Here is a 15420-nt window from a genome sequence, read left to right on the forward strand (position 1 = left end):
ATCAAAAACTCTTGCAATATGAATATAACTGCCCACAATGTGTTTACGCACCAAATAAAACAATGAAAATAGCTAAGGGCAAGGCTGATCGCCCCGGAAAACGATAGAGGGTGCCTTGGAATGTGGTGAAGAGCGGTGGCAGATCAACGGAAGAGAAGAGCAGCAGCTCCGAGCCCATGAGCTCCGCAGTGAGCGCTGCATCGTCGCGGATCAGAGCGACTCGGAGGCGGTCTCGTGGTAGGCCGCCGACGGGAAAAAGAAGAGCGCGATTCGAAACTCTTGGGCCACACCGACTCCCTCGGAACCTTGGTGGAAACACAGGCCTTCAAACCGTCAAATACTCCACAAGTAAATTCCAAGTCAGAGTAAACCACAAAACGCCCCGCCCAAGACGACCGAATCACAGGCTGCGTTGGGTATTCGCAGGGACAATTAGGCTTATAATCACCACCACGAGATTCTTCCCCAATTCCACATCCATAACCATACCACTCGTGGCTCCACAAAATAACCGTTGGAGCCATCTTCATTTTCTTGGATTTTTGGCTGGAACTCTTACTCTCCTCCTCGTTGGAATTGGAAGCAGAAGCAGAAGCAGAGTATCATTTTCTTTTCCTGCAGCTTCTTGCTTTCAATTGGCTCTCACAAGATCCACACGACGAGTAATTCGTATTCTCCATGCTCTCTCTCTATATATGGTTTTCCTCACGAATTAATTCTCTCAATAAAATTTATCGCAATTATTTATATATATATATATATATATATATATATATATATAGAAAAGTGATTTTTAAGGTATAACTAATTTTAAGTGTATAACTAGAGAATAAATCTCAGCCACATATCTTAATACTCCAAATTAATCCTATGGTTTAAACAAACTTTCAAATTTTTATGAGAAAATACTTGTCTAAGGGCATTTTTGGAATTCAATATTTCAACATGAATTAATCAAATTTATAATCATCCATCGTGAGTTTATCGTCAAAATCTTCCCAAATCATTCTCCAATCTGAACCAAATTTAGCTTAGGATTTCTTCCAAAAATATGAAATTCCCGATCTGAATCAAATTCAAGCGCGATTTCTCAGATCTGAACCAAATTCAGCTTCGTTCTGATTGAATTCAAGCGCGATTTTCTCAAATCTGATTGGATCGATCAGCGCGAATTAGTTTGGATCGATCAGCGTGATTTGATTCTGATTGAATTCATCACAACTGATCAAATTCGCTCCGGATTAACCAACGCAATTTGATTCCTTCATCGCGACGTCTGGACTCCTTCAAATGGATTCAATTCCGATACATTCATCGGAAGATTATTTCGATTCTGATTCCTCTTCATCGGGAGAGGAAGGAGAAACTGAATCTAAAGGTAATTATCAATTATTATCAATTAAGTGTTGTTGCTCAGCATGATTAGATCGTGTATGATGTGAAAAAACGTTAGAGTGAACTATATGTGACGAACAGTGAAGTAAATATGCTCTATATTGAAGTAAATATTGTTTGTATTGAAGTATATTATTCATTACAGTGAAGTATAACATAATTAAAGTGAAGTATTCCAGTGTTAGCGTAAAGTGTTTGTGATTCATGGTTAAAGTGAAGTAAAACATGGTTAGAGTGAAGTATTCATGTGTTATAGTGAAGTGTCTGTCATCTATGATTGTAGTGCTCTGTTTTTCCATTCAGTGAAGTAAAACAAGGTTAGAGTGAAGTAAAACATGGTTAGAGTGAAGTAAAAAATGGTTAGAGTGAAGTGTCTGTCATCTATTCTTGCAGTGCTTTGTTTTTCCATTTCAGTGAAGTAAAACATGGTTAGAGTGAAGTATTCTAGTGTTATAGTGAAGTTTCTGTCATCTATGATTGTAGTGCTCTGTTTTTCCATTCAGTGAAGTAAAACATGGTTAGAGTGAAGTAAAACATGGTTAGAGTGAAGTGTCTGTGTAGTGCTTTGTTTTTCCATTTCATTGATGTAAAACAAGGCTAGAGTGAAGTATTTGTCATCTATGCTTGTAGTGCTTTGTTTTTCCATTTCAGTGATGTAAAACATGTTTAGAGTGAAGTATATTTTTGCTCACAGTGAAGTATATTTTTCTTACAGTGGTTTATGTACCAAAATGCCCCGATGATTTGAAACCAAAAATTGGACAAAGTTTCATAACCCTTGATCGTGCATTGGACTTCTACAACAATTATGCTCGATATGTTGGGTTTGACACCCGTAAGAAGGGATCAAAAAAGGAAAAAGATGTCATTACTTGGATTTATGTGGTGTGTAGCCGAGAAGGTACAAAGCAAAGAAAAAATGAACAACATGAGGTGAAACGCAAGCGTTCTTCTATTAAGTGCTTTTGTAATGCTAAAGTGTCTTGGAAGTTTTTTATGGGTGTTGGTTATGTTATACAAAGTTTTGTTGAAGAACATAATCACGAGATGGTTGAGGAACGCCATAAGCGTTTTATGAAGTTGAACCGCAATTTGGATTTAGTCCATCAGAAATTCATACTTGATTGCGCTAATGCAAATATCGGTCCAACTTTAAGTTTTAGCTTACTCAAGGAAGTACTTGGTGGATTAGATTATGTAGGGTGTACTGTTTTAGAAGTACGCAACTACAGACGCGACCTTAGAGCATACGTGGAAGGAGCTGATGCACAAATGCTATTAAATGAGATGCGCAGGAAAAAGGAACTTTGTGGAGCATTTACATATGAATTTGAGGTCAACTCAAAGGATAGACTGACACGTTTGTTTTGGTGTGATCCAACTGCCAAGAGAAATTATCATATGTATGGTGATATTGTTTCTTTTGATACGACATACTCAACAAATAGGTACGTGCACACTAATTACATTCACATGCCTTGTTCTTTATTGAGCATTTAGTGAACTACAATAAGCTTACAGTGAAGTATATTGAGCATGGCTTATATTGTACTGTTTTTATTCATTTTAGTGAAGTATAATGAGCATTTAGTGAACTACAATATTTGCTTACAGTGAAGTGTATTGTGCATGCTTGTATTGCTTTGTTTATCCAGTTCAGTGATGTAAAACATGCTTGTAGTGAAGTATTCCAGTGTTAGAGTGAAGTGTCTGTCATCTATGATTGTAGTGCTTTGATTTTCGATTGCAGTGAAGTAAAACAAGGCTAGAGTGAAGTATTCCAGTGTTAGAGTGAAGTGTCTGTCATCTATGATTGTAGTGCTCTGTAATTCCATTTCAGTGAAGTAAAACATGGTTAAAGTGAAGTGTCTGTCATCTATGATTGTAGTGCTTTGTTTTTCCATTTCAGTGAAGTAAAACAAGGCTAGAGTGAAGTATTCCAGTGTTAGAGTGAAGTGTCTGTCATCTATGATTGTAGTGCTCTGTAATTCCATTTCAGTGAAGTAAAACATGGTTAGAGTGAAGTAAAACAAGGCTAGAGTGAAGTGTCTGTCATCTATGATTGTAGTGCTTTGATTTTCGATTGCAGTGAAGTAAAACATGGTAAGAGTGAAGTAAAACATGGTTAGAGTGAAGTAAAACATGGTTAGAGTGAAGTGTCTCATCTATGATTGCAGTGCTTTGTTTTTCCATTTCAGTGAAGTAAAACATGGTAAGAGTGAAGTACAACATGGTTAGAGTGAAGTAAAACATGGTTAGAGTGAAGTGTCTCATCTATGATTGTAGTGCTTTGTTTTTCCATTTCAGTGAAGTAAAACATGGTAAGAGTGAAGTAAAACAAGGCTAGAGTGAAGTATTCCAGTGTTAGAGTGAAGTGTCTGTCATCTATGATTGTAGTGCTCTGTAATTCCATTTCAGTGAAGTAAAACATGGTTAGAGTGAAGTAAAACAAGGCTAGAGTGAAGTGTCTGTCATCTATGATTGTAGTGCTTTGTTTTTCCATTTCAGTGAAGTATTCCAGTGTTAGAGTGAAGTATTCCAGTGTTAGAGTGAAGTGATTATTATTTATGTCTTATAGTGATTTTAACATGTAGGTACTGCATGATATTTGCTCCATTTACGGGCAAGGATAATCATGGTCGCCCTGTGACATTTGCTGCTGGCCTTTTATCCAAGGAAAGTGCCGACTCCTTTTCATGGTTATTTAAACAATTTGTGAAATGTATGGGTGTGGCTCCAAAGCTAATCGTAACCGACCAAGATTTAGGAATGAAAGTTGCTATTGCAGAGGTTCTTCTTAGTACGAGACACAGGTGGTGCATGTGGCATATAATGAATAAAGTTGCTGACAAATTGCCAAAGAACATGCTTGGTAGTGAAGAACTAAAGAAGGAATTGAATGCATGTGTTTGGTCGGAGTTGATAGAGCCTGATGCATTTGAAGAATCTTGGCATGCTATAATGGAAAGATATGGGCTGGCCAATAATGACTGGTTTTCATCAATGTTTGCATCTAGAAAGTTTTGGGTTCCAGCCTTTTTCCGTGATTTTCCGATGAGCTCGTTGATAAAGACAACATCTTTGTCTGAATCACAGAATAGCTTCTTTAAAAGGTACTCAAAGTGTCGGGCTAACCTTATGCTATTTTATATGAACTATAACCATGCTTTGGAGGCTCAGAGAAGTAATAGCGCAAAGCTTGAATACTATGATTCAACAAAAGTGCCTATATTGCGAACAGAATTGGAAATTGAGAAACATGCGTCAACAATATATAGTGGTAGTGCTTTTAATGCAATTCAAGAGGAGATAGTTTATGCATGTTTCTCTTTGTCTTGTTCAACTCTAGGAATGTCTACCAATAGAGAGAATGAAGTATATAACATAAATGACAAGGATTCAAACTCATGGACAGTGACTTACTCCATTGGCGATGACACCTATTTGTGTGGATGTAAAAAGTTTGAGAGACTTGGTCTATTGTGCAGCCATATACTTTGTGTGTTGAAATATAAGTTTGTTAAGTTGATACCCGAGAATTTGCGTGGATGGAGATGGTTGAAGTCACAGTTTGTGAAGCCAATACATGGAGGCTTTTGTGATGATGAAGAAATACTCTCTGTTGTGGACGAGAAGAAGATTGCATTTAAAAACTTGTATGCATTATTCTTTGAAATAGCACAAAGTATTGAAGGGAACATTGACCAAATCAATGCATTTACTGCAATTATTGAAGAAGGTAAGAAGCAGCTTCTCGGAAGTGTTGTTCTGTCTTCGACAGAGAAGAGAGCATTGATTGAGAATTTCTATGGCTCACAAGTTCCAAACATTATTGAAGTTCATCCTCCTAATGTTGTCAGTACAAAGGGAAGTGGTAGTAGGAGAAAATCCAAGAAGGAGTCGGCAATGAAGTTAGCAATGAAACCAGGCCGAAAGTGTGGAAATTGTCATGTGATTGGACACCATGATTCCAGGAACTGCAAAAAGGTGAATGAGAAGGCAAAACAGAGGCAGTGAGTATTTGGAAAGAAACAGTTCACTTTGTAGCCTTTTTAGAGCACCAATGACTCATTTTTATTACACTTTTGAGTGATTTTTATCTCAATTCAAACTTTGTTTTTATGTTAAGCTCAATTGCGAATAAATTCAATTTTATTTGTGTTCGTTTTACTGCTTACAAGTCTTTAGTTCGCTTATTACATGTTTTGGTTCATTTATAGTGATGTAATATTGATTATCGTGTAATAAACAAGAATAGATGACAAATACTTCACTCTAACATTGGAATACTTCACTCTAGCCTTGTTTTACATCACTGAAATGGAAAAACAAAGCACTGCAATCATAGATGAGACACTTCACTCTAACCATGTTTTACTTCACTCTAACCATGTTTTACTTCACTCTTACCATGTTTTACTTCACTGCAATCGAAAATCAAAGCACTACAATCATAGATGACAGACACTTCACTCTAGCCTTGTTTTACTTCACTCTAACCATGTTTTACTTCACTGAAATGGAATTACAGAGCACTACAATCATAGATGACAGACACTTCACTCTAACACTGGAATACTTCACTCTAGCCTTGTTTTACTTCACTCTTACCATGGTTTACTTCACTGAAATGGAAAAACAAAGCACTACAATCATAGATGAGACACTTCACTCTAACCATGTTTTACTTCAGTCTAACCATGTTTTACTTCACTCTTACCATGTTTTACTTCACTGAAATGGAATTACAGAGCACTACAAGCATGGATAAACAGACACTTCACTCTAACACTGTAATACTTCACTCTAGCTTTGTTTTACTTCACTCCAATGATGTGCATTGTGTATATAGTGAAGTATATTGTGCATATAGTGAACTATATTGTGCATATAGTGAAGTAAATAGCTCGAGAGTAAATAGGAACTAACTATTGAATTTAAATGAAGTTTTGTACAATAGTTCATGAACGCTTGAAGTTTACAATCATGTTTTCCACATCTATGTCCATGTTTTTCTCACATTCTTTATAATGCTTTGATGTTGTTACCATGTTTTTTAATGACTCATGGTTTATTTCTGACAACATTAATGCGCTGCAATACTTTGCTCTTAGTCTTTGGAGTATTCCCTTGCTCCTTGTAGATAATCCACATTTCCAATCTTGTTCCCGCTCACCATAATAACATTCCATATGTCTCATCAAAAAAACTCCACAATCTTCTGCATTTGATGTTGTTCTCCAAGACATTTTTAGCCTCTTTATGGTAACATCCTTTATTGATTTGCATTGCACGTGATAACCCATTTTTGTCAAATAATGACAAAAATACATTCTCTGCAATATATTATCATGAATATCAGAGGTAGTTCACTGTAAAGAGTATTCTAGTTCACTGTAATCACAAAATACTTCACTATATATCATGTATACTTACCACAGTTTCAGGTATGCTACCATAATTGATTGTGATGTCCTCATCACTACCATTCTTTGAATTGTCAATCACCACTATGCTTTTAGTGCTAAATCTAAAGCATATGGTGTAGTAATGTTCCGCAGCACAAATTGGAAAGAACACCTACAAAGATGATAACAATTTCAGAATAAAAACAACAGTGAATATAACAAAGAATCTTTTATATTCAATATTTACCAAATCTACGTCGACCCACTTGAAATACGGAATTTTTTTAATCTCATCTTCTAGATTGCTACAGAATCTATCAATTGTGGTGTTGATGTCCGCCCCATCAGGCCGTTGTACAACTGTATACAGCTGAAAGATGAGACAAGTCAAATCTGGATATAAATAATTCACTATAGTGAACATATAGTGAAGTAAACATGCTTTATAATGAACATATACCATCAGTTCATTTTTCAAAATTTATACTATTCTTACACATAGGTATGTTGTAAAAAACAGGCGCCTCGATGAAGATAGAGCCCTGTATTCTTCCATGTTATTCAAATAAGATGCCCACGCGTTGATCACACCCACTTCTACTAGCTCATGCGGCAACAGTGAACAAAATTCTCTTTTTGTTACAATTACAACATCATCATCATACAATATGTTGTCCCTGTTCAAACATGTATGTGTGTTAAGATTTCTTTTGTATATTTTTTCTTCTAAATAAGAACTATAATATAAATCTTACTCATTTAATTTAGGTGTTGTCATAATCCAAAAAAATATTTGTGACTCTTGCAAGGTAAACTTTGTTTTTGCCTGAACCATTCTTTCATAGAATGGAGATCGCAGAGCAGCGGCTTTTCTCTTCTCAGCTTTTGAACGTATTGCCATTTGTTCAATCCTAGCACTTGCCTGTCAGGGCAAGAATGAGATGAAAACTTCACTATATTGTTTATATACTTCACTTTATAAGACATATAGTTCACTGGATGTTTATTTTTACATTACTGAAATAGAAAAATAGAGCAAGTTTTACTTCACAATAACCATGTTTTACTGAAATGGAAAAAAAAGCACTACAAGCATGGATAAACAGACACTTCACTCTAACACTGGAATACTTCACTCTAACACTGGAATACTTCACTACAAGCATGTTTTAAGCATGTTTTACATCACTGAAATGGAAAAACAAAGCACTACAATCATAGATGACAGACACTTCACTAACACTAGAATACTTCACTTTAACCATGTTTTACTTCACTGCAATCGAAAATCAAAGCACTACAAGCATAGATGATAAACACTTCACTCTAACCCTTGAATACTTCACTCTACTCATGTTTTACTTCACAATAAGCATTTTATAAATTCTTACAATATCCGGATCGTAAACTACTAATTCGGCTGTAGGATTTTGTTCAGCTTCTTTCAATTCTGACTGAATGCATTCATCATCACCACCTATCCCCATGAACGCTTCTAATGCAGACGCAATTTGGGCATCCACATTGTCATCCTATTTTCATAACAAGAAAAGAATATCAAATATAAATACCACAATACAAATGTACTAGATATCTGTATTACCTTCAATTGTGTGTTTTGTAATCCTCCTTTAGTTAGATCAGCACAAAATTCTTTTGTCACCTGCATATAGTGATATGTATTTAATCATAAATACAAAAACTTAAAAGGTAGATATAAACAAGAAGTAAAAAAGTATTATAAATTAAAATACAACATCATAGAAATTTTTTTAGTTCACCCTGAATCATATGTCAAGTTTTAAAACACAACAGACCAAAATCAAAATCAAATTGTTTGCATCATTACAACACTTCAACTTACATCTTTCTTTTCCAAGTTAATATCAGGAAAAATTGATGTGCCTTCAGCCACTAGTTTGCTCTTTTCATCATAGATTTCCATCATCTTTTCCATGAGATCAATCCACTCTGGATTATCCTCTTGATCGACTTCCATAGCATGTGTCATATTATCAATTGGATTTGACACAGCTTGTTCGACTCGAGCAACCTCGACACCCACCATTCTAAGGGCAGTTACTGCTACAACCTTGAAGCAATTGATGTCTTTGCTAGTTGCCGGAGCATTCTTTATACAGTTCATCATTTTTTTAATAGAAGCTGTAGCTTCCCTTATTGAACTTTTTATTTCATCATTTGAAGAAGCTTCCTCAGTTGTTGGCAAAGTATTCCCAGGAGCTTCATTAGTTGAAGGAGCTTCGGTTGTTGGAAGAGTTTTCACAGGAGCTTCATCATTTGGTGGGAGAGTATTCTCAGTGGTAGAAGGGACAGGGGCAGTGACAATGATTGAATCATTATTGACATATAAAGCTTCAATGGAGACCGGGTCAATAATGCTTTCTATGCTTCCTCGGCCTATAACACCACCATTTTTGAATTCCAACTGACCTCTTTCCCTAAGAAGGGTGGTTGTCCAGTTCCGGACAGTGGGAAATCTTCGAACCACCATCCTCGTCCTGTAGACAACCCTATCAACATAGCATGCCTGCAAAAAGGTTCAAACATGGATTATAAGCTGGGACGACAAATACTTCACTCTAACACTGGAATACTTCACTCTAACCATGTTTTACTTCACTGAAATGGAAAAACAAAGCACTACAATCATAGATGACAGACACTTCACTCTAACACTGGAATACTTCACTCTAACCATGTTTTACTTCACTATAAGTTGTGCTTAAATTAGAAAACTCACCAATAAGAAAGTGATGGGTCCAGTGAATGGAGTGGATTTGTTCTTTTTTTTCCAGCTATCATGTGCTGTGATTAGCACATTCAAAACATAGTTGCACCAGTTGTACTTTCTCACATTGGAAATGTTGTCTATATAGTCCAATATTCTTCCATCACAAATCCTGTGTCTCGTACTAAGAAGAACCTCTGCAATAGCAACTTTCATTCCTAAATCTTGGTCGGTTACGATTAGCTTTGGAGCCACACCCATACATTTCACAAATTGTTTAAATAACCATGAAAAGGAGTCGGCACTTTCCTTGGATAAAAGGCCAGCAGCAAATGTCACAGGGCGACCATGATTATCCTTGCCCGTAAATGGAGCAAATATCATGCAGTACCTACATGTTAAAATCACTATAAGACATAAATAATAATCACTTCACTCTAACACTGGAATACTTCACTCTAACACTGGAATACTTCACTGAAATGGGCACTACAATCATAGATGACAGACACTTCACTCTAACACTGGAATACTTCACTCTAGCCTTGTTTTACTTCACTCTTACCATGTTTTACTTCACTGAAATGGAAAAACAAAGCACTACAATCATAGATGACAGACACTTCACTCTAACCATGTTTTACTTCACTTTAACCATGTTTTACTTCACTGAAATGTAATTACAGAGCACTACAATCATAGATGACAGACACTTCACTCTAACACTGGAATACTTCACTCTAGCCTTGTTTTACTTCACTGCAATCGAAAATCAAAGCACTACAATCATAGATGACAGACACTTCACTCTAACACTGGAATACTTCACTACAAGCATGTTTTACATCACTGAACTGGAAAAACAAAGCAATACAAGCATGCACAATACACTTCACTGTAAGCAAATATTGTAGTTCACTAAATGCTCATTATACTTCACTAAAATGAATAAAAACAGTACAATATAAGCCATGCTCAATATACTTCACTGTAAGCTTATTGTAGTTCACTAAATGCTCAATAAAGAACAAGGCATGTGAATGTAATTAGTGTGCACGTACCTATTTGTTGAGTATGTCGTATCAAAAGAAACAATATCACCATACATATGATAATTTCTCTTGGCAGTTGGATCACACCAAAACAAACGTGTCAGTCTATCCTTTGAGTTGACCTCAAATTCATATGTAAATGCTCCACAAAGTTCCTTTTTCCTGCGCATCTCATTTAATAGCATTTGTGCATCAGCTCCTTCCACGTATGCTCTAAGGTCGCGTCTGTAGTTGCGTACTTCTAAAACAGTACACCCTACATAATCTAATCCACCAAGTACTTCCTTGAGTAAGCTAAAACTTAAAGTTGGACCGATATTTGCATTAGCGCAATCAAGTATGAATTTCTGATGGACTAAATCCAAATTGCGGTTCAACTTCATAAAACGCTTATGGCGTTCCTCAACCATCTCGTGATTATGTTCTTCAACAAAACTTTGTATAACATAACCAACACCCATAAAAAACTTCCAAGACACTTTAGCATTACAAAAGCACTTAATAGAAGAACGCTTGCGTTTCACCTCATGTTGTTCATTTTTTCTTTGCTTTGTACCTTCTCGGCTACACACCACATAAATCCAAGTAATGACATCTTTTTCCTTTTTTGATCCCTTCTTACGGGTGTCAAACCCAACATATCGAGCATAATTGTTGTAGAAGTCCAATGCACGATCAAGGGTCATGAAACTTTGTCCAATTTTTGGTTTCAAATCATCGGGACATTTTGGTACGTAAACCACTGTAAGAAATATATACTTCACTGTGAGCAAAAATATACTTCACTCTAACCATGTTTTACATCACTGAAATGGAAAAACAAAGCACTACACAGGTTTTACTTCACTCTAACCATGTTTTACTTCACTCTAACCATGGACTACTTCACTCTAACCATGTTTTACTTCACTGAATGGAAAAACAGAGCACTACAATCATAGATGACAGAAACTTCACTATAACACTAGAATACTTCACTCTAACCATGTTTTACTTCACTGAAATGGAAAAACAAAGCACTGCAAGAATAGATGACAGACACTTCACTCTAACCATTTTTTACTTCACTCTAACCATGTTTTACTTCACTGAAATGGAATTACAGAGCACTGCAAGAATAGATGACAGACACTTCACTCTAACCATGTTTTACTTCACTCTAACCATCTTTTACTTCACTCTAACCATGTTTTACTTCACTGAATGGAAAAACAGAGCACTACAATCATAGATGACAGACACTTCACTATAACACATGAATACTTCACTCTAACCATGTTTTACTTCACTTTAACCATGAATCACAAACACTTTACGCTAACACTGGAATACTTCACTTTAATTATGTTATACTTCACTGTAATGAATAATATACTTCAATACAAACAATATTTACTTCAATATAGAGCATATTTACTTCACTGTTCGTCACATATAGTTCACTCTAACGTTTTTTCACATCATACACGATCTAATCATGCTGAGCAACAACACTTAATTGATAATAATTGATAATTACCTTTAGATTCAGTTTCTCCTTCCTCTCCCGATGAAGAGGAATCAGAATCGAAATAATCTTCCGATGAATGTATCGGAATTGAATCCATTTGAAGGAGTCCAGACGTCGCGATGAAGGAATCAAATTGCGTTGGTTAATCGGGAGCGAATTTGATCAGTTGTGATGAATTCAATCAGAATCAAATCACGCTGATCGATCCAAACTAATTCGTGCTGATCGATCCAATCAGATTTGAGAAAATCGCGCTTGAATTCAATCAGAACGAAGCTGAATTTGATTCAGATCGGGAATTTCATATTTTTGGAAGAAATCCTAAGCTAAATTTGGTTCAGATTGGAGAATGATTTGGGAAGATTTTGACGATAAACTCACGATGGATGATTATAAATTTGATTAATTCATGTTGAAATATTGAATTCCCAAAATGCCCTTAGACAAGTATTTTCTCATAAAAATTTGAAAGTTTGTTTAAACCATAGGATTAATTTGGAGTATTAAGATGTGTGGCTGAGATTTGTTCTCTAGTTATACACTTAAAATTAGTTAGACCTTGATCACTTCTCTCTCTCTCTCTCTCTCTATATATATATATATATATATATATAGGGATGTATTCAAATCCTTTTCATATCTTTTGTCCTTTTTCCTTCTTAATCCTAGCCCCACGATTTTGTCATCATTCTAATAATGCACAGCGGCTAATAATGCAACATTATAGACTAATAATGCATTGATCACAATCATCCAATTCAAGGATCCAATGGCTGAGATTAAGAAGGAAATAAGACACTTAGGGTGCAAAGGAGCCTAACGCACCCCTATATATATATATATATATATATGGAGATGATCAAAATAAGAATGCATTTAAATCCAGAAATGCAGCCCAAATCTTGGCCCTAGGATTAGATGATCTAATGGTCAATAATTAACTCAAAACACGGAAGGTCATAATTAAGTAGTTTTAGGTCATATTATAAGATTTAGGTTTATGTCATATTAAGATCATTTTAGGTCATGCTTTGTTAGCATGACCTAAAAATAAACTAACTATGACCTAAAGATGCCCTACGTATGACTTTGTTCTGCGTTTCTGTATTTAAATTTGGTCTTCGTAGATCAAAACCCTATATATATATTACTTCCTCCATTCCACAATTGTGGAGTCATTTCATTTTTTTTGCTCTCGTATCAACCTTTTATCTGCTCATTCAAGCTAGTAGGTCTTAAGATTTAACAACTTGTAGTACATGACATGAGCCCTCACTTTGGATAAGGTAAATGCTGCAACTGGTGACATGGTAGACTATGCCGAAGTAAATGGACAAACTATAAAAAAAATTATTGTCTTTAGCTGTTTTTTTGATGATATAATACTCCTAGTAATTACTTTGCTTACTGTTATGTATTATTTGAACATCGATATTTCAATAGTATTGTTTAAGTGTTGCTATTTATAAACCTCAAGATCCTGCCTTTTCTTTGTAGTTCTTATGTTTTACTCATCATAGTCTTATGTTTCAGCCTTCAGGTGAATTCTTATCATCATACATATATGGGTTAAATGAACACAGGTACAACAGTACTTGGCCTCATCCTTTTTTTTTTTTTTTGCATGTGCCTTAGGCAAAAGAGAACTATTGATGCTAGCTATGATTATTAGATACCAACCATAATACAAGTAATATTCTCCTTGTAGTGGATGCTACAAACAACTAGTCTCCTGCAAGTTTAGTGTATATGCAGTGGACTCGATAGCTAAGTGCTAGAGTATTTTCTACCACCTCCTAGATCTAGAATTATATATGCATGTGGTGTTGGTGAATAACAAATGTATGTCTGAACTTAGTTTTTTTAGTTTTCTCTTGAATTCCTTGCTGGTAATAATTTGTCTACTTGAATATGATAGCTGACTCTGTTTATTTGTCAACTATTGCTTCAACGAAGGTTTTAGCCAACTAATAGAAGTTACACAAATCGTGTTATATGAGCTAGGTAGTTTCTCCTATTTGAGTAATAGTAACAGTACTAAATTGAAAATTGTGGAGCATTGTGGCTTCATCAAGATAGAGCTTCAACAAATCAATCATATAGTATGTCTTACATTCAAGTTAAGTGATAAATAAATCTATAAATAATGATTGTTGTCATGTAACTTAGCAGGAGTTGTTTTGATGTTTGTATATTTAATTTTCAGATCATTAAGCTTTAGCAAATCAATCATATTTGTCTTACATTCAATCTATGTGATAAATTGATGTTTAGATAAAGTTGGTTGTAGTTAATTAAGTAGGAGTTGTTTTGATATTTGGATATCTGATTTTTCAGATCTATGCACAAGCTTTGCTTAATGATAATTGGAAGCATTGAAGAGAGAATGTAGAGATTTATCAATCAAAGAAGCAGCTTAGTGTCCTTCAAATCTCAAATCTCGATTACTGTTTATGAAGCTGTAATTTACTTATTGTGGAGGTGGAGTGTTTCACTTAATCAAATATTGTCTCAATAAATGTTTTCTTAATCTTTGATCAATAAATTTACAAATTTGAAAATAAAATTTGAGGTTTCTTTTTTAAAAAAAACTGGATTGATATTAGTGGCGGATTTTTTCCAACAGGAACAATAAGTTAAGTAACAAGCTTTTTACAACGACGCTAATCCGTCAGGAATAATTTACTGACGGATATATGGAAATTATTCCTGACGGATATATGGAATTTACTGACGGATATTTCCGTCACTAATGGCCGCTTTTTTGTTGTTGTGTGCACTATTTAAAAGCGCCACAAATCCATTGGAGATGCTTTTAAAAGCCCAATGGGCTTTTAAAAGCCCATTGGAGATGCTTTTAAAAGCGTCCCAAAAATTAATTCACCGACGCTAGTTAAAAGCGTCCTTAATTAGATTTGGCACGCTCACAATAAGGACACTCTTTAAAGTGTCGGTGATTTATTTAGAAACACAAAAAAATGTCCTTAATTAACCAAAAAAACGTTCTTAGACTTAATGTCATGAAAGAAGGCTAGATAGCGGTCTTAGGAACCTACTTTTATTGTGGTACCAATGAAGCTTTATCATAAGAAAAGAAAGTCATCGATAAGTGGAGTTATAGGACCAACGACGATCTTATCCTAAAAGAGGAGGAGTCAGTTTTCTTTGAAGATCGAGGAAGAAATCGGACAATTATGCCATTCGGAAGAAGTATTCTACAGAAGAAAAGCCTGTTACGAGTAAGTGGAGAAGAAAGATCTACAGAGATTCTTATCTCATTCCATTCCAGTGGCTCAACCAGTAACC

At 35.3% G+C, this 15420-nt stretch overlaps 1 protein-coding gene across 1 annotated transcript; it reads left to right on the forward strand.

The window, feature by feature from the left end:
• The first annotated feature begins 1177 nt into the window (after positions 1 to 1177).
• Positions 1178 to 5412, forward strand: LOC125206397 (protein FAR1-RELATED SEQUENCE 5-like). The gene is made up of 3 exons (XM_048105655.1): positions 1178 to 1378; positions 2111 to 2843; positions 3990 to 5412. Exons 1-3 carry the CDS (start codon positions 1291 to 1293, stop codon positions 5410 to 5412), a joined length of 2244 nt encoding a protein of 747 aa, XP_047961612.1. The 5' UTR covers positions 1178 to 1290.
• The last annotated feature ends 10008 nt before the right edge of the window (positions 5413 to 15420 follow it).

This window comes from Salvia hispanica, chromosome 2 (genome assembly GCF_023119035.1).
Source record: "Salvia hispanica cultivar TCC Black 2014 chromosome 2, UniMelb_Shisp_WGS_1.0, whole genome shotgun sequence".
In the NCBI taxonomy this organism is placed as follows: Eukaryota; Viridiplantae; Streptophyta; class Magnoliopsida; order Lamiales; family Lamiaceae; genus Salvia; species Salvia hispanica.